The sequence below is a fragment of the Spermophilus citellus genome (genome assembly GCF_964194105.1).
Source record: "Spermophilus citellus genome assembly, chromosome: 7".
In the NCBI taxonomy this organism is placed as follows: domain Eukaryota; kingdom Metazoa; phylum Chordata; class Mammalia; order Rodentia; family Sciuridae; genus Spermophilus; species Spermophilus citellus.
This window is the reverse complement of record NC_138188.1, coordinates 108,449,936-108,469,632: the sequence shown is the minus strand read 5'-3', so window position 1 is coordinate 108,469,632 and position 19,697 is coordinate 108,449,936. Positions and strand designations below refer to the sequence as shown.

The following is a 19,697-nucleotide window of genomic DNA, read 5'->3' as shown; positions in this document are numbered from 1 at the left end:
CCTTTCTGACAGTCTACCCTGGTTGGCCCTCTAGGTCAGGTCATCGTCCATGACAGGCCATCTGGCTGTAGACATGACGAGCTTCTCTCCCACTTGCACAGTCTACACCCAATATCAAATTCTCTCAGAGGAACCAGTATTTTCACACGTTCAAACTCTCCTCCCTTGACACCTCATGTCTAGTTGCAGCATGACAAAAATGATAGGAACGCTCGAATCTTAATAGTTCACCAATCCTCCAATCCTGTAAGGACTGATCTGAACTTGCTTCCAAAGTTTCCTTTGTGTCCCTCACAGCCTCCCAGTGACAGTCTAAAGACCAGACCTTAGCCCTCTGCCCTTCGTTCATCAGATCCTGTCTGTATGAAAGTTCAAGCAGGCTCAACACTTGTACAACACCAATAGTATCTTCTACTTCACGTGCCTAACCCTGTACCAGCATGTCCATAGTTTATCTCACATAGCCCTTGTAATAATGCCACACTAAGGCATTCTTTAATTTACCCTATTTGATTTCATTTTAAATAGGGTAAATATTCAAGTTTGTAAATATTCAATATACAGTTGGCCTTCCATATCCAAGGCTTTGAATTCAGAGATTCATGGACTGTGAAATAAAAATATTTGGGGGGAAAAATAACAATGTACCTGTACCAAAAAGTATAGACTTTTTTCCTTGTCTGTATTCCCTAAAGAATATTTTGTAACAAGTATTCACATAGTGTTTACATTGTTTTATGTATTATAAGTAATCTAGAGATGACTTAAAGTATTTGGGTGGGTGTTTGTAGAAAATATGCAGATATTTTGTCATTTTATACAGGGATTTAAGCTTCCTCAGATTTAGGTATCCTCAGGAGTTCCTGAAACCAATCCACTATGGATGCTGAGGGATGACAGTAACAGGTGAAGTAAATTGCCCACTCTCATACAGCTTCTAAGTGATGAAAATAAATTTAGAATCTAGTGTCCATCTGAACCTACATCCCATACAATTTCCCGTTTTAGGATACCCTCTAGCTATAACTTCTCAGGTAACCAGCAACAATAAATATGTGCCAGGGTATACATGGTAAGCTTTCTTCACATGTTACCTCAATTCTGTAATAGTCCTAATAAGTAACAGATGCCATTACCCCCATCTTTTTCTAGGTGAAGAAACAAATCCAGAGAAATCAAGTAACTTGGTCAGGGTCACTTGGTAAAGGTAACTGAAATCTAGGTTTGCATGACTCCAAAATCCATGCTTTTAAACTGTTATTAAATTGTTTCCCAAATATACACCACATAAATCTCAGACTATTTCTAGTCACATGTCATCTGTGGATTCACTGTGTACATATGGTGCCTATGGACTCAACAAGAATGTGCTCCTGATGTTCCACCTACATCCCAAGCTGCTGTGTCTCTTCTATCCAAACTATCACCTTCTCCTATCACTCTTCATCCCATCCCCCAGAGACTATCTTCTCATTTCTTTCCTCAAATAATTATGAAATACATCCTTTACTTTCCAATGTGGCTGCTGCTGCTACCTGGAATCCCAATGTCCGTTTCACCGCAGGTCTTTTGTTCAAACCCATCATAATTTTGCTCCTCTGTTGTTTGCTGGTTCAGAGATGGGTAGGTCTTAGCCAGCATGAACTAATAAAACTGAGGAGAGATTTGCTTGGGGTTTCTAGGAAAGAGAAGCCAGTGTCTATGCATCTCTCTCTCCTTCCTTTTCTCCCTCCTTCTCTCTCTACCTTCCTCACTAGGTGAAACAATGAAGCCGTTGCTCTTCACCATGGGCACTCATGAGTGGAAACAGCCTCAGGATGAAGCTCTTGGCAAAAGAGTGAGCTGGAAAGAGAATGGGTTCATAAGAACAGGCTCACTGCACTGAGTCATCGATCTTGAAGCTCAAGCTGCCTCTGAATGTCTACCTCAACTGCAAAATGGTATTGATATTAAAGCAGTTTCAGTCCAGTTTTCTGTTTCTTGCATCCCAAAGCATCCTGACCCAGATAGACATGTACTCATGAATGGTATTTTATTCACTTCTTTGGCCCTCACATGTTTTAACCCCACATGTTGGGTTAAAAACTGATAATGAAAAATTAAAGCCACAATCTAGCAGGGAGACAAATGCATTCACTATTCTGTTAATTTCAACAAAATGTAGAAAGTGCTGTATGAGGTATAGGCATACTGTAGGCTGACAGCAGAGAGCCTTTGGTCTAATCTGGTAGAGGTAATGTAGAAAAAAACATGGCTGGCTTCCAGAAAGTAGCAACATCTGAACAACATTTGAAAGACAACAGGATTTAGAGAGGTGAAGGAGTAGATAGAGAGGGCATCTTTTTAAATTTTTTAAATTTGTTCTAATTAGTTACACATGACAGTAGAATGCATTTTGACATCATACATAATGAGTATGACTTCTCATTCTTCTGTTTGTACAAGATGTAGTTACACTGGTTGTTAGTCATATATGTACATAAGGTAATAATGTCTGATTAATTCTAGTATTCTTCCTACCCTCCTACCCCCTCCTTTCATTCCCCTCTGTCTAATCCAAAGCACCACTATTTCTCCCTAGTCCCCCTCCCTCAGCGTATTGTGAATTAGCATCCACATACCAGAGAAAGAGCTGGGGAATATTATGCTAAGCAAAATAAGCCAGTCCCAGAGAGGGCAACTTAATGAAAGGAAATCCCTTGAGCAAAGGCCTGGGGGCTTAAAGCAACAGCAAGAAGAGATAGGGAATAACCAGGTCTTAAAGGGTTGAAGCTGCAAGGCAAAGAATTGGCCTTTATCCAGTAGCAATAGGGAACCACTGACTAGGAGGATAAGATTAGATTTGCGTTTAGCCCTGAACTGAGTGTCTACACAGAGACAGGCAGACAGACAGGTAGGAAGACAGACACAGACAGACACAAACACACCTTATTGCAAAGAGGAGTCTAAGCTAGGCCCGATATCACAAAACAAAATCACTAGCACAGACTCCTCACTGACTGACTTGACTCTGCCTCCACACCCTCCGCCTCCTTTCCCCTCCCCATACTGTTTCCAACCCTGCAGTGTCTGGGGCAAAGATGAGGATGGTGATACATAAAGGTGCTGAGCATGAGCATGATGCACAGCAGACCTAGAATGCCTGCTAGCTCCTTCCCACTTCCCCTGGTTCAGACAGGATACAGCAGCAGTCACAGAAAGTAGCTGTTTTCTGATTAGAGAAATCCAGGCTGCAAAACTTTGTGCTAAAATCACACCCTGTTCTTGACGATGAGCCAGCCCAGCTCTGCCTGGAGAAGCACACGCACAGGCTGAGCCTTAAAAGACCTCTCTCCTCACTCCTGTTCCTCATGCTATGGGAGGCAATGAAAAAAAAAATCTCACCAAGACCATTATTAATATAAATATTTTTCAGGCTTTAAATATGGGGGTTTTATTTGTTTGTTTTTTGCATTTGATTTCCAATCTGTTTTCCTGGTTGGTCTGAATTTCCTGAAGCACTGGCAAGATATGTACATACTCCTGTGGGGAACAAACAGTTATCCAGGAGCCAACAAGTCAAGCCGACCAGAAGCAGGACCAACCAAGCCAGGAGTCAGCCCAGGCAGCCCCAGGGTATTGGCTCTGAATGGCCAAATTCCTTCCATTTAAACCACAAATACTGATAAAATATTTTCAGGAACAGAGTGAGGGAAAGTATTTCATTCACTTTCCAAAATGTAGACTTGAAGAGGTCAAATCCTATTTAATCCATGCTGAGAAAATAGTACCCAAAGTAAATTTAGGCATCCACTGAGACCTGGCCCTTGGCACATTGGTTTAGATGAACTAATGGTTATTACTGGCATACAGGATACACTTAATAAATTATTGTTACTGTAAAAATGGAGTGTCTGTTGGATGTTCTCATCCAGTCCTCCTACGCATCCTAAAATCGGCTATGCCAATCACTTGCACATCTGGGAACAAGACTGCATGGGCTAAGGAGGAGGCTGCCCTCCCTGGGAGGAGAGGAAGATGTGTGAGGCGGGCTTGACCCTGAAGGGTGAAGGAAGAGGGCCATGCACCCTGCCCCCTCCTCCAGAGGCAGCCTCAGCAATGGGGTGCAGGCAGGTGAGGCACCCTGCAGGGAGCTGGGCCTACAAGAAGATGCTTGGTCATGTTTCTGGCTTCCAGACCCCTCTTTGGCAAAGCATCCCTGCAGAGCTTGAAGAACTTGCTGAGCCAGATCACTCCTCTTTTAACACCTTTTTTCACTCCTCTTTTGACTAACAGGACTAAAGTGAACTCCTGTGTTCAGACAGTGCCTGTCATCCCCGAGTGTGAGGCAGGAGTGCAACAAGCCCGTAACACACAGTAAGGTAAATACTCTGGATCAGCACTTCTCTCACCTTCCCGTGCCTTAAAAGAAATTACATTTTGAAGTTCATTTGGTTATCCATCCTTCTTCCAAAACATTTTTGGGATTTGTTTTCACTCCTATCCTGTTGCCATGGTCCTAACCATGAAGGCCATGCATTCAGTCTGACACCTGGTCCCATTTTCCTTCCTTTGGAGCATGTCCAGGGTATGCAGTTCTCTTTTACACTCCTGCTGTCACCTGACCTGCTCTCACTTGGATTCACTAAAAAGAACCAGGTCCCTGCCTGCAATCCTCCACTACTTGAAGAAACTTGATTAAACCACAGTTTTGAACAGTGAGGACGTAAGAAGCATCCCCTGAAACACTCATCACTAGGTGGCGCTCTTGTGCCAGCACGAAAGCTCAAGAGCTCTATCAGGCAGCAGATTGTACCTTGGACCACCATTTATTTGATGTTGACTGTGTGCCTTTCTGAAACCCAGAGCTATGGAAGTTACTGGCCTTGACCTCAAGGAATTTGCCATATAATTGGGAAAATCAGGCTTTTGAGAATATAGCTAGAAGACCAGAGGATGGAACAGGGCCAACATGAGGGGGCTGGGAAGGGCTGCAAGTAGATGCTTAGAGTTGAGCAAGAGTGGGGAGAGTAGCCTCTAAACCAGACCTTCAGCTGGAGCAGGGTGTCACTGGGCAGAAACAGTAGAAGAGGCATTCCCAGTGGAAGGGGTTGGTATAACTAAGCAGGGAAGATAGATGCAAAGACCAAAAGAAGACGTCCTCAATGACAGAAACTGGATGCCCAAGTCTGAATTCACTCCCCATTCTAGGTTCTTCTGGCTTGTACCTTCCCTTTACACCTCATGACAAACTCAGCTCTCAGGGGAATCTTGGACAGGACAGTCATCCTGAGGTGGGACCAGCCAGTCACCTGATCTTTGTGCAGGACACCAAATGCCTATGTTTCCTCTGTACCAGGTAAGGGAATGTCTTTTCTTACCATATCACACACACATACAGTGGAGCTTTCTTATTCAAGAAAAGTCTTATTAAGGAGGGGTTAAGTGTTTGAGCAAAGAAGAAAGACAGTAGGTTTTCTCAGGGAACACAGAACGAGGGCAAGGTGGTGTTAAAGCCTTCTGGGATTCCAGCTAGAGGCAGATCTCCAGCATGGAATTAATATGCTTTTATGCATTTCACCCCAAGTTTTATGGCTCTTTCAAAGATAAGACCATGAGGTTTGGGTTGAGCTTGGGAATGACCAAAGAAGATCCATGGGACCCAGGGATAGGACTAGAACAATAGGTACCCCCGAGTTACACTTTTCCCTGAGGAATGGAGAACACCATTGACCTGGGCATCAGAAACCTGTTCATATAACATGTTCGTACTGGAAATGCCTCCCTGTGCTTACGTATGAGAAGACAGCCCTCACATGTGGCACTCTGAGTGAGAACTCATCATTCTCTTCTCAGGAGGCTATTGGGGTTCCTGACTGGCTGAACTCAGCTATGAAAAGCAGCAATACCTACACACACAATCTCTTTTCCTCACCTCTACAAGCAGGACAAAGAGAGGAGCAGACCTTCTCAACCCATCATATTTTAAAAACTGTCCCCAGGAAGGCCACAGTGAAGAATCTAGAGCCCAAGTCAGTGAAAGCAGGCTGAAAGAACTCACAGGACTTCATCTAGGGAAGATGGGGATGGCCCATGAGGATCATCCCCAAATCATAAGAGGGCTGCTGGCCTAATAGCAAGAGGCCCTTCTAACAACTGGGGCTGTGTGACAGTGGCACAGGCTGCTTCACAAAGCTGTGGTGTCCTCAACCCCTCGACCCTGAAGCATGCAGGCTAGTCAGGAGAGCTTTAAAGGAACCCTGACCTGGATAAAGAACTGGACCTTCAAAACTGCTGGGATTCTCAGATGCTCCTGGCAGGGCCTTAACCATTCATCAGAATCCAGTTGTCCTAGTGGTCCCCTGGCTGTGTGGTAGACTGTAGGCCCTCTGTTGTACTCTGGCTCCTGGTAACAAGCAAGGCATGGGTCTTACCCTCCTGCACTGCTCCTCACAGGAGCCTGAGCCCCAGCTTCACCAGAACACAGCCTGCACTCTGGAGAGCAGTGCCTCTGCTCACACTCTTTTCTTCTCCTGAATCCCAACTCTGGCTGAATATTTCCCCATCTTGTTCCCAGAGCAGCCACTGGACACCTTTGGGAGTTTACCTCGCAATGGTGATTTGTTTGCTGGTGCCCTCTGCTTCCATGTGGTAAGGCCTAACTCTTACCCATCTTCCAATTTGCCCATCCTAGCATGGGGCCTAGCATTTATTCAATTGACCCATCTTCAGCAACAGTGTTCTAAGATGCTAGCAGTCACACGCTTCCATCTCTCTGCCAGCAATAGACCTTGTGGCTAGTATCCATTAACAAGTTCCTTTTCAAGATCCCATCCTGGTTTCTTCAGTCACTTGGTCCCTACCTCACTTCCAAGTTCTGCTGCCACATGCTGCCCACTGTCCACTCTGGCATCCTTGTTGGGAATGAGGCATCCTGCTTTCCTTCCCTATCCCCACAAGAAAGCCTCCTTTTTTTTTTTTCTTTTAAGAAATAGTAACCACTGTGGTAAGGACTGGCTCTTGCCATCTTCCAATTTGCATTTTTCCTACTCTGGACTCTGCTTATCTAGATGCATGGGCAAACTCAAATCTGTCTATGAAAACTTACTGAGTTCTGATATACCAGATGCATTATACATTTAACATCTACATCTCACAGATAAACTGGTGCTCAGAGAGAATGAACTGGCCATGTTCACTCAGTTAGCAAGTGACCAAACTAAGATTCAAACCCAGGCCTCCCGGATTCCCAAGCCAGAGTTTTTTCTAGAAGCCTTGGCTGGGTTTTCTGGCCTGTGCTCTTTGCCCTCCATGGGAGGCCTGAGCTACACAGAGAGCTCCTCCTTTGCTCAGGCTAAGGAAGGAGCAGGAAGGCAAAGGGAGGCCCAGCAACAAGATCAGAGAAAACAGATGTTAAGAAAGGGTGGGTAAGTACAGGCAGGAACCAGAAAGGTCACAAATGGGAAAGGAAGCAGGAGAGTAGGGTAAAGGTGAAGAAAAGGAAGGAGACTGGGTTATTCAAAGAGAAACGCCCGGAAAGAAACTTTGAAGATGCTCCCAAACCTAAATAGAGACTCAGTTTCACTTTATGAATTGTGCTGGAATGAGCTTCATTCTTCAAAAAGATTACCTAAGACATTTTTCTATTTCTCCTTCTGGAGCAGAGCTGAAGAGCTGACATGCTTTTTTTTTTTCTTCTCCCTTGAACCACCTTCTGCTCTCTCTCCTATCCACATTGACCTCCTTTTCTAGTCCTAACCCCAGCCCAGTAAGTAACAGAGACTTTGATATCTTAACCCACCCATGTTCCAACCACTGGAGTGGTTACTATTTCTAAGCTACCTCTTTCTTTCAAGGTATCAAGAATTACATCATTGTCCCTATACTATTCCCCCATCCAATGCCTGGAATAAGTGTAGAGGGACACGGTCCCCAGCAGCTGGCAAAGGAGGATCTGGTGGTATAGTCAACACACTGTTTATGAATGAGTCAGTCAATGTTCCTCAGTTCCTGCTCTGTGCCCCACCCCCACCACACACATACACACACATTTTATCTCTGATCAGATTTTCCTTTCCATGCTCCATTCACAAGTAGAGGCTACCTAGGCAGACTCTTCACACACGGTACTTCGGGTATAGGTGCCCTCCAGCCTCCTGAGAGCATCATGGGAGGAGCCACGCCTCCTCAACCTGAGCATTCCTTCCAACCCTTGCTCCATGCTGTTCTCCACACCCACACTCCTCAACCAGGCTGCTCATCTCAGGATCCAAATGGGACTGAATTGCAGACAAGGGAAAAAAGGAGAGGGAGAAAGGATGTAAGAGGGAGAAAAACAGCTTTGGGGAAAAACATTCACACATACAGCCTGCAGAACATTGTGACTTGGATTATTTTTGGAATCTAATGTTTCTAATGTTCAAGGGGAGGAAATAAGAAAAAGTAAGTAGAGATTCCCAGGACCAGCAGGCTGGAAATAATTCAGGACACTGTGTTCTGTGTCAGGGGGGCGGGGTATAGACACATTTCCTTGCCCTGAGCTCAGTCAACAGGAGGTGGAGCAGTTCAGTGGTTTCGGCCTCTGTAGGAGGCGGGAGGCCTGGAACAAGAGGGCACTAGAGCCTTTATCCAAAAAAAAGCAGGAAATTACAAGCTGCCCAGTAAAGACCTTGCCCTTCTGGCCTTTCCGAAGGTCTCAGCTCTCTTTGAAGCCTCCCTCCCAACTGGAGAGGCTCAAGCAACTGAATCATGCTGAGACTTGGCATACCCCTCTGGAGGTCAGACCGGTTATGGCCCTAAACATTAGTGGTAAGGACATATGTCAGGGGTCCCCTATTCTCTGTTACACCACCAGACGCTTTAGCCACCTCCAAGGTTGCTGGCACTTGATGCTGTTTTTTTTCTGCACAGCAAAGGCATGGTATATGTTGGGGAGAGAGGATAAGCACCAGCCTCAGAGGATCTACTTTCTAACACTGCCTCTCTAGCCCTCAACCTCACCAAATCTCAGCCGTGGTGTCCTTCCCATCTGCAAAATGATGTTCATATCCAACCCCCTGGCCTACCACATAAGGCAAATAAGAGACCCAAATAATGAACCACTAACTGGCAACTTTCGGGTGGGTCTCTGCTCTAAGTTAAAAGGAAGGGCTGGACCAGAAAACCTCTTAAGGTCATGGGTGTGAGAACATTTTGGAAGCTGACATTCACAAGCATATTATGTATTGTAACTTCTACAAAGGCACTTCACTTTGACAAATGACTGTGGAATCGTGCTTACTGCTGGCTCATGGGCATGGGGGTTGGAGGTATGGGGAAGAAAAGAGACAGTGGGCCAGAGTTCAGTGCAAAAGGAGAGGCAATGGAATCTCTCTACAACTGGCCCCACTGGTTCCAGTTACCCCAGGCAGGATGAGACTTTGAGCCCTGCTTCAGGCTCTGGGGAGTGATCAGAACTGTTAATACCTTGGAGGGAGAAAGCAGGAAACAGAGGTAGATACTTTGCCCAATGACAGGGACATCCTGGGGATGTCCTGAAATGCTAATGTGGCTAGCAGGACATACAGACCTCAAAAAACACAAAAGCACATATAGCCCTTAGCACAGTGGCCTTCTCCCTGCCATTGAGCCCTTCACCCAGTGGTCTCCTGTACCATATTTTTCTGGCAATTAACATGAAAGCATTATTTTGTTTGCACAGACTTCCAAGAACATAAAAACACATAGATGTATGCCTTAGATGATGGATTGTAGGAAGAATTTCTGGTCTGAGGTTTGCAAAGAAAAAGACAAATATGCTCTTAGCTATTAGCTGTAATGCAAAGCAGGTAACAAGTGTCTCAGATGTAGAAGGTGAATGCAGAGGTGCAATCACCTCCCCTGAGATGTTAGGAAGAATCACTTTCCTCGGTGGGTACATCAAGGACATTGTTTTTCCAGAGTCCTTTCCCTGTGGAGGCTCCCCACCTTCCGATGCTGACCATCAGGTGTGACCCCGGTTTGATCTATGTGCTCTTCTCTGCTTTACCCAGGGACAGTGCACAGCCTGGTGACCTGTGGGACCCCCATGAAACTACATCATAATTTCCAACTTCTCTTAAAAATCAATTCTTAATTGTGTTCCATTAGGGATAATTGAAAATTATTTGGAGCAAGTTCATTTAGAAGAGAGCATCAGTGACACTCTGCATGGTCTCAGCAGGCAGCAGTGACTGAAGAGTGAATCATGACTGGAATAGTGCAGGGAGAAGGAAGGGAAGCCACCATGGAGGGAGCTGTTCTGCAGGGCCTGGCATCGTGCAGGGCACTGCACCTACATTACCCTGTTTCATTCTCTTAACAACCCTGGGCAGCAAGCCTGGTTTTGTTTGCTTGTTTGTTTTTAAGTAGAAAAGTACTTAAGAGATTATGGTTTTATTTTCTGAGAAAAGTTTCTTATTTTTCACAATCTTCCAAGGAAACAATCCTAAGAAGACCATACTGAAGATAGCGGGGGAGAATAGAAAGCAAAAATTAGTGTACAATTGTTGAGCTGTAAAAGGGCTTAGATATTTATTTAGTGTAGCAAGTCTTAAAGGAGGAGGAATCAGGAAATGAGGTAGGGGGACTTCATCAAACTGCTCTGGAGATTCAGATAGGCTTCCTTAAAACTTAATATTCTTGGCTGGATGCAATGGTGCACACCTGTAATCCTAGTGACTCAGGAGGCTGAGATAGGAGGATGGCAAGTTTGAGGCCAGCCCGGGCAACATAGCAAAGCCCTGTCTCAAAAAAAAAAAAAAAATTAAAAAGGCTAAGAGTGTATCTCAGTGGTACAGTATCTCTGGGTTCTACTAAGAAGAAAAAAAAAGTATATCACCATCACCTCCATTGCCACACTACAACTACCATTATCATGACCTTGGCCTCTCCACTTTGCCTGATGAAAGCTATTTTCACAAAGGAAGAATATGGCATGTGACAAGAGCTCAGTGTGGAAGCAGAAGTTAAAAACACTGAGTCAGTCCAAATTCTTTATCTTTGTTTTATTGGTAACATAATTGGAGACTAGCCGCTAAAGATGTGCCTAACTAAGGTCTACTAACTGATAAGTGTCACTCCAGGAGCAATTGTAAGCCTGGTCACGGTAGCTCCATTTCCAATGGCCATGGCACCAGGGATGTGAAAAGAGTCTTACTGTACAAAAAGAAATATACAGGGAAGCATTTAAATATTAGATTCTCTAAGGGAGACTTCCTCATGGATGATGCAGGAAGAGGAGGCACAGCAGTCACAAGAGCCACAGTCCCCTCTGAGCATCTAAAACAAATAAGAGGTTTCATTTGGGCTGGATACCTGGACCATGGGAAAGTGGGCACCAAAATACTCTCTCAAACATACTGATGAAGATCTTGTCTTGGCATTTCCCAAGTCTGTGTTTATACAAGAAACAAATCAACATGCTGTATAAACAATGGTAAGCCTGATTCTAATATTGGAAACTCTACTGGGCAGCTCTGCTGTGCAGGGGATTCTCCTGTAGGAAATGGGAGTATCCTCCTTGCTTTGGCCTAAAAGCAGCCTTCTGATGGACATCAGTATAGCCTCCTTTATTCAGACACCAAATGGACAAGGGTTTCCCCATCGGTTCAGTCTAGTTATACACTGGGGCTCTTCTGAGCTTGGCTACTTTCCTACAGACTGGAAAATAGGGGACCTTGCACTTGGATTAGAAGGCCAACAGTGCAGAAGTGTCAGTATTTTCTGATGCTTCTCATTGGCATCAGCATGTAGATGGACATTGTGAGGTCACAGTGGCTGTCATCAGATGACAAAGCTGAGATGAGATTTTGCAGTGTGTAGGAGGCAGACCTTTTGACTTCAAGGTCCCCTCCAGTTCTACCATCCTAAGATGACACCCAAGGCACCCAGAAGGGGATACCAGGAAGGATCCTCCACAGTGTGTCTCCTCCCCCCCCCCCCGCCGCTTCCTGAAGACACATCTAGAGTGAGTCCACCTGATGCACTCCCCATTTACCACAGAGGACACTCCCGGGGAAGAGGCCTGTCCCTTCTGTTTGGTAATGGGCTGATTGCAGGAATGATACCTTCATTGTAGGGGTCCACTGCAGCTGTGGGTGTCCACTGTGGCTGTGAGACATGGCTGTGCACAGAACTGTCATCTGTGCCAGGCTAATGAGGAGTGACCCAGCCTGTGTTCTGTGAACACAGTGGAGGGCAGGCGCATTAGTTATAGACTAGAGGGTACTGGGTCGAGGCAGCAGTGGTTCATTTTAAAACATCATGCGTTACTTGGATCATCTCTGTATTACCCAGCACTCCCACAGATTGCTCATTAAAGCTTCCCTGTCACTCCTGAGCTGTGATGTTCCTTCCTCTCTCGGGACTCCCAAACACAGGGGCTATGTCTAGGACAGCGCAGGGTGTACAGCACAAATAAATGAGCTTCATGCAAAAAGAAACGAGTAGGTGTTACCTTAACAGTGGTGATGGTTTTGGAGGCAAGGGGTATGTTCATGTCCAAGCTCATCAATGTGTATGCCCTAAATATATGCAGCTTATATCAACTAGACGTCAATAAATTTGTTTTAAAATGTAATAATTAAATGAGCATTTGTGTCCACCCCCTTTATTAAATAACAACCTGCCCTGGAACAGAAACTCTGGTGTACATATCTTTTTCCAAGTGACTTTTTTTAATTCATAAAGCTGTTCACCATTATTAAGTGAATGCTTTGTGACTTATCTGTAAGATAGAATCCCTTCTCCCTGGATGTTCAATTGGGAGAGAACATGGCTCCCTCTCCACCTCCTCTAGATTGGAAATGCAGGGGGTTGCCACAGGGGTTAGGAATGTGGTGAGAAGTGGCTCTATGCCCCAAGGTGGCTCTATGCCCCAAGTTCAGTTGGCACCAGCCCATTGCACCAGCCCTAGGGACAAGCTGTCACCCCACAGAGCCAGAGGAGAGACTCTGCCCCAACCCCATCACAAAAATGGAAGCTGAGCAGTCACTAGACTCCTCTGGTTGCCAAGAGCTTCCCAGATCTGGAGTTAGAGGCCTCACTGACCAGCCAGCATGCCTCCCACCAAAAGGAGACTGAGATGCAGCTCACGCAGTAACTATTTCCTCAGCCCTTGTTTAGATGTGGATGTGCACTCAGTCCTGACTCCAAACCATCACCCGCCTGACCCCTTTCCAAAAACACCAAATAAGTCAAAGGCCGAGGCACTTAGCTCTACATAGATATTTTAAATTAATCTGGAAACAACTTAAAAGGATTGCTTTTCTCCCCAGCCCCACACCCAGCACATTTTCTGTGGCAGCTGGGTCAAGCTTGAGCAGCATTTTCACCACTGACTCAATGTCAAAATATTCCCGGGCTGCCCTCTTCCCATCATCCTTCCCACTCCCTCTGTTTTGGTTTTAATATTCTGTCTCCCTCCCACTCTTGCACATGCGCATGTGTGCACACACACACACTTCTTTATAAGGTATGAGCACACCCTAGACCAAGGATTCTAAACTTGGAGTCCACAGACAGAATTCAGGAATTGTGTACTTAGATGGGGAAAAATTTATTTTCATTAACTTCTAGCTGAATTATCTAGTATTCCCTTCCAGCATAAGCCCACAATAGTATTAGCCATACCACACCTGACACCAATAGAAACACACACGTTTCCACATCACATCAGGGTGGCTCCCCTGAAATAGACTTAGGCTTATCACTATGTCAAGTAGATCTTATTATTTAGCCTGTTAATTAAGTAGTAGTACATGTCACTGTTATTTTTAAAATTTTTAATAACTACATTTTAAATAATTGTTTTCCATATTTTCACTAATATTATTCTGAGAAGGAATCCATAAGATTCAACAGAACAAAAAGGTTCATGGCTGATAAAGGTTCAGAACCCCTGCTGAAGAGTGAACATTAAAGGTGGGATTTGAACTCTTCTCTAGAATCATCAAGGCATGGATCAGGAGACTGAAGGGCTAAGAGTGGTATTCAGGTAACATGAGGCAGGTTCTGGGAGCAGAGGGACAGTAGGGTTACTAGATAAGAGCCTGGGTGGGCTTTGGAAACAGACTACTGGTGCTATCCAATCAGAAGTGTGTGTTTGGGAAAACCATGCCATCTGAGTTTCTATTTCTTCATCTGTAAAATAGGAAAAATAATGTACTACACAATTCTTGTGAGCATGAATTGAGAAGATACATGTCTGAGAACAATGACTGCTCAGTCGAATGGAAGGGAAGCTCTCCCTACCCAAGGACTTCTGATGCTGCTTATTTTGTTTCTGAGACTGGTATCATCTCTGTCCCATGCAGGCTTCAAATGTGCTTGAGATTCAGGGATACTCTGAAGGACCCCAAATCTAGCAGAACTTCTACATAAACCAAAGTCTTCTATTCCCCTCCTGTCTCTGGCTCACTGAAACAGACACCAATGCGAAGCTGCAAAGCTTGCCTACCCCAAGGAGAACAGATCTCTAGTAAAAAGGAAGTATTTCAAACCTCCGCAGCATTGGCCATAGGTGTCAAGTACCTGCTTCTGGTTTCACAGCAACTGGCTCCTGACCTGTCTTCTTGTCACTCAGTAAAGTGCATAGATTCCACGATCCAAGCTGCCCCTCCCAAGCAGGACAGGCCACTGGGCAAGGAGTCCCGAGGAAGGTCAGGGAAACTCCTTTACATGTCTCTTCCAAAAACTTGTTCAAGTGAAGTTAAAAAGTTCTATTATAGAAATGGATCTGTGTTCTTTTAAAAACTACATATATTGATTTTCTTGTGTTCATAAATTATAAGATTAGAAAGCACAAAATTTACACAGAGAAATTAACTATAAACATGCTCTATGGATCTCAAGACTATTAACATTGTCATAGATTTCTTCCTGTTATATGTAAGTTAGGATTGTAATTATATGGAAAGTTTTATATCTTGATTTTATCAGTTTAAAATACCTATAGAGGGTTTAGGGATGTAGCTCAGTGGTTGAGTACCTGCTGGGGCACAAGGCCCTGGGTTCCATCCCTAGCACTGCTGAAATAAGTAAATGAAATAAATCAATATGTAATCTTTTAAAAATCTAAATAAAATAAAACACCTAGAGATTTTTCAATATGGATTCTTAAAAGACACAAAAGCATCGTATCAGATACTGTTTGTAAAATTCATAAGTTACTGAGAGATGCCATGGTATTCCTAAGAACAGGATGGTGCAATAACTATAAGTCACACCCAGAAAACTGATAGAAGAGAGCCTGTTTTACTCTTCTTAAAGGGTATTCAATAGGAAACTCTTCTTTCTCCTCTTTAGCTTGAAGAGAAGGTATTTTTGTGTCCTCAGCAAAGACACACTAGATGCCATTTTCTTTTTCACTTTCTCGTATCTTATTTTTTCCTGATAAGGGAATGAAAATTCGCTGTTAGGAAAATGGTGTCTTACTTGAGAAAGTGCTCCAGAAAGAAGAGGTGTGGACAGAGAAGCTGGCAACTGGGGGCTGAGCAGGTACTGGATGCACATCAGGTCTGCCATTGCAGGCAGAAGATCAAAGAACGTTAGCTTCCCTATGTGTCCAAGACAGCACCACCTGCCTCATAGGGAATGAAGGATTGTGGAGATTAAATAAGACTCCACATGTGAACGTGCTTTGTAAGTAGCAAAGTACATTGCAGGACAATAGTCACTAATTAATGTTACAGTGGCCACTGCTAGTATTGGTTCAAGCCTGCTGAGCAGCAAAAACAACATCAACTGCAGGCATGCAGAGGGGCAGTGTCTAACAGTGGGTAAGAGCATGGACTCTGCAGCCAGACTGCACTTCAGAGCTTGGGGAATTAACCTCTCAGTTTCTTCACCTGTAAAATGGGATAATGTTAATCAACCTACCTCTAGGAGTTTTGAGAGGATTAAAAGGAATTAATTAACACAGTGCTTAGAACAGCACCTGGCACATAATAAGTACTATACAAGGGTAAGCCCTACGAATAATCAGTGATCAATGGCCAAATATAACATAGAAATAAATTTACACCAGCTAAAACTAACAGGCACATTTTAAAAAAGGTTTTCAACAAAACTTCTCCCGTCATTAATCAGAGGTGGATCGGCAACCTCCATCAATTTGCCTAAGCAGCTATGCCCCAGTGCACTACAGCTTGGGCTTGGCCTCCCTTCCTACCTTCTCTGCATCCTGCTCGAAGAGTCGTAGCTGGAAGCACTGGTCCAGCTTGAGCTTGCGCACGTGCCACATCTGGTGCAGGTGCTGCCGGGTGGAGTGCAGCTTATCCAGGAGGCTGGTGATCTTGGGCACGAGGCTCTGGAAGTCGGCACTGCCGGGGATACAGTTGCGCCCTGAGAAGCCGTCACTGCAGCGGATGCACTGCAGCAGCCGCTGCCCCTCCCGGTCCAGCTCCTCCACAGGGGCCTTCAGCACCTTTTTCTTGAGCTGCGTGTGCTCGTCAATGAGCCGCCGAGAGCCCTCCACGTCCACGGGGAACTCCTTCCGGGCAAGCATCTCCTGCAGGTCTTCAAGGCGCGAGAGCAGGTGGACCGCGCTGTTGAAGAACTCCTCCAGGGAGAGCCGCAGCTCAATCCACTCCTCGTGGTTGTAGTCCAAGGAGCCATCAAATTCCTCCGTGAGCTGGGAGGGGTCCACCAGCTTTGTGAGGCCCTCCACAGACACCATGCTCGTCTGGAAGAGGCAGACACAGAGTGGGGGTCTCAGTGATGTGGGAAGATGTGGGGAACAGGGAAGACCAGGGCAGAAATAGGCGGAAGAGGGAAAGGCAAGGGGAAAGGACTAGGTAAGTCCACATAACAATGACCAGAGCCTGCCTAGGAAGAGGCAAGTGGGAAACTGTGGGGCTCACCCTTAAGGAGCCACAGGATCAGCCAGGGTCAGTGGTTTCACCTGACAGCAGACTGCCTCAATAAGCCTTTCTACCTGCCTACATTCACATCTAAAGAAAGCCTACCTTTGTGTCTCTTCCTCTTCCCTCCTCTCCACCCTGAGTCTACCATATCAGGGATTCAGATACTAGAAGCAAAAGCTGGAGGAATATTGACCCCATGTGTGGGGGGTCAGTTTTCTATAGCTGTAAGACCCAGGCCTGTGCGGCCAGGGCATTATCATGGCTGGGTTAAGCAATGTGGGTCAGTACTTGGTACTTGGATTGCAAAGATTTCATAGTCCACTTTCCTGCATCAGGCTGGGGTCAGCTTTGAGGCTTTCCCTGTCAGACTGGCACAGTGAACAAAACGAGGGCTGGGCAATAGAGGAGAGGTTCCAGGCACTGAGTTTTCTATGCGATTCCTATAAGCTTTTGGAGAACAGAGTGGAGAATGTTTGTTTCAAGGAAGCAGAGTGTCCCCAGCAAATCACAGTGCAGGTAGCCACCCAGTCATCAGTAAATATATTTTCCTTCCCATAAAGCTTTGGACTTTGCTGCCCTCTGGCAAAGAGGCTATAAAAGAAATATCTGGGTTTGGAGTTCCCTATACTTACTAACTACGTGATGAGGCAAGCTATTTAAGCCTCCAGAGCCTCAGTCTCCTCTCTAATGGAGAAAAAATCAGGTTGAGAAGCCTAATCCGAAACCCAAAATTGAAATGGATTTTGGAGCATTCTGGATTTCAGATTTTCAGATTAAGGAGGCTCAAACAGTAAAGTCTATGCAAATATTCCAAAATCTGAAAAACTCTGGAATCTGAAGCTCTTCTGGTCCCAAGCATTTCAGATAAGGGGTACTCAACCTGTACTACTTTCCCCATAGAACCTGTTGGGATTAAGTGTGTCAGTGTAAACTCACAGGTATGGAGTATCTGCTCCAGGCCCATTGGCATTCACCATGATGATCTGATGGCTTCAACATGGCTTGAACCTGTGAAAGTAGTTTGTCTCTGTCTTGCTATTCTCTGAGCATTTTCTCTTCTTCCTTTTCCCTCTATCTACCTCCTAAGACACAGGAAGGAGCTACCATAGGAAGGAGGGCTTCTCTGGAATAGTGCTTCTCAAACCTGACTGCTCATTATAATTCCCTGAGAAGGAGTTTGAGGAAACAAACAACTTACCCCTAGAAATTCTTATTTAATTGTACTAGAGCTTGGGCAGGGTAGTTTTTTTAAAGCTTCTTGATTCTAATGTGCAGTCAGAATTACAAACCCTGCTACTCTAGATAGTGGCCAGTCAAAGCATGGCCTTTGGACCAGCAGCACTGGTATCACTTGGGCTTTTCAGAAATGCAGAATCTCAGGGCCTGCTCCAAACCTACTTGGTCTTGAAGTAGCAAGATCCCTAGGGGATTTGTGTTCATTAAGCTTTGAGAAACCCTATTCTAGAGGACTTTTCCCTTTGAATTTACCACTCCCAGGAAATCCCCATGATTATACTCACCAGTTATTCATTAAGTATCTGCTGTTGAACAATGCTGTACTCTCATCCCTGTATGTCTTGTTGCCTCAGTCTGTGGTAGGAATTCATTTTTTGCTGTTTCTAAGATAGCATTTACAATTATTATTTTCCTGAGCTATCTTGTCCTGTATCTTTTCTTTAGGAGGCAGAGACAAGTTTGCTGAATTTAGGGTGAAGAAGTTATAGGTGATGGGAGGTGTAGGGCAGCTACACTGAGCAAAAATTTCAAAACTTCCTGAAAATAATCTTTTGCAGGGTTGGGGGACATGTACTGGGGATTGAAATCAGGGGCACTCGAGCAGTGAGCCACATCTCCAGCCCTATTTTGTATTTTATTTAGAGTCTCACTGAGTTGCTTAGAGCCTCACTTTTGCTGAGGCTGGCTTTGAATTTGCGAACCACCTGCCTCAGCCTCTGGAGCCATGGGGATTACAGGCATGTGCCAGTGCACCCAGCTGAAAAGAATTATTTTCAGTCTCTTCAGTTTATAAATTTATAAGCTTATTGTTAGCACCTCTGTATAAACAACCCAAAAATATTAAAAGCATTTCCTTACTGGACTCCTAGCATTCAGTAAGGTGCTGGGAGACTATGGTAGTAACTGTTTTTTATACCCAGACAAACTTCTTTCTATTTACAGAGAGTGAGAACTTCCTCAGTCAAGTGACAGGATATTGTGCTCAAACTGCAGCCAACTGGGGCCACCACCCCACATACAGGTACTCCCACTTCTGGGGACCACAGTCTGGAATGGGAAATGGCTGAAAGAGTAAAAGTAGTGATGCCTTTACAACCTGCATGTGCACATATGTACACACTTCATCTCCTTACAGATGAGAACCAGCATTTTAAATGGGAACAGCTCAAATTTGGCTGGAACAAGGATGTTTAAATCTTTGATTTAATCTGATGTGTTGTTATTAATAATTCTCAAGAGATTCTTAAAAATTTGTAACAATGTTTTCCCTGATTATAGAAGTAATGTACAATCCTTAAAAAAAATGAAGAAAATAAAAATCACCCATTATCCAGCTACCTAGAATAGACCACTGCTAAATATTTTCACACATCTCAGTATTCTCCATAGTTAGAAAACAAATTCCAAATTACACAGCCCATAGTGTTTTATAACCTGGAACATTTTGTGATATCTTCTAATTAATATTTTAATGGTTTCATAATATTTGTGTATTAATATTGCCAAAATTAAGTTGGGCTACAAACTATATATGCATGCATATAGTAATGTATTATATATGTAGATATGTGTGTATGTACATATTCATTCATGTAAAAT

The 19,697-nt window shown here is 44.5% G+C and overlaps 1 protein-coding gene across 6 annotated transcripts in view; it reads right to left on the bottom strand.

The window, feature by feature from the left end:
• The window catches only part of KALRN (kalirin RhoGEF kinase), a 662,170-nt gene that overhangs the window by 415,520 nt on the left and 226,953 nt on the right, over positions 1-19,697 (bottom strand). For all 6 annotated transcript variants that reach the window (XM_081301760.1, XM_081301761.1, XM_081301757.1 and 3 more), the window contains exon 5: positions 16,169-16,681. In XM_081301760.1, coding sequence (XP_081157886.1) covers positions 16,169-16,681 — 513 coding nt within the window. The remainder of the gene's footprint in view (positions 1-16,168; positions 16,682-19,697) is intronic.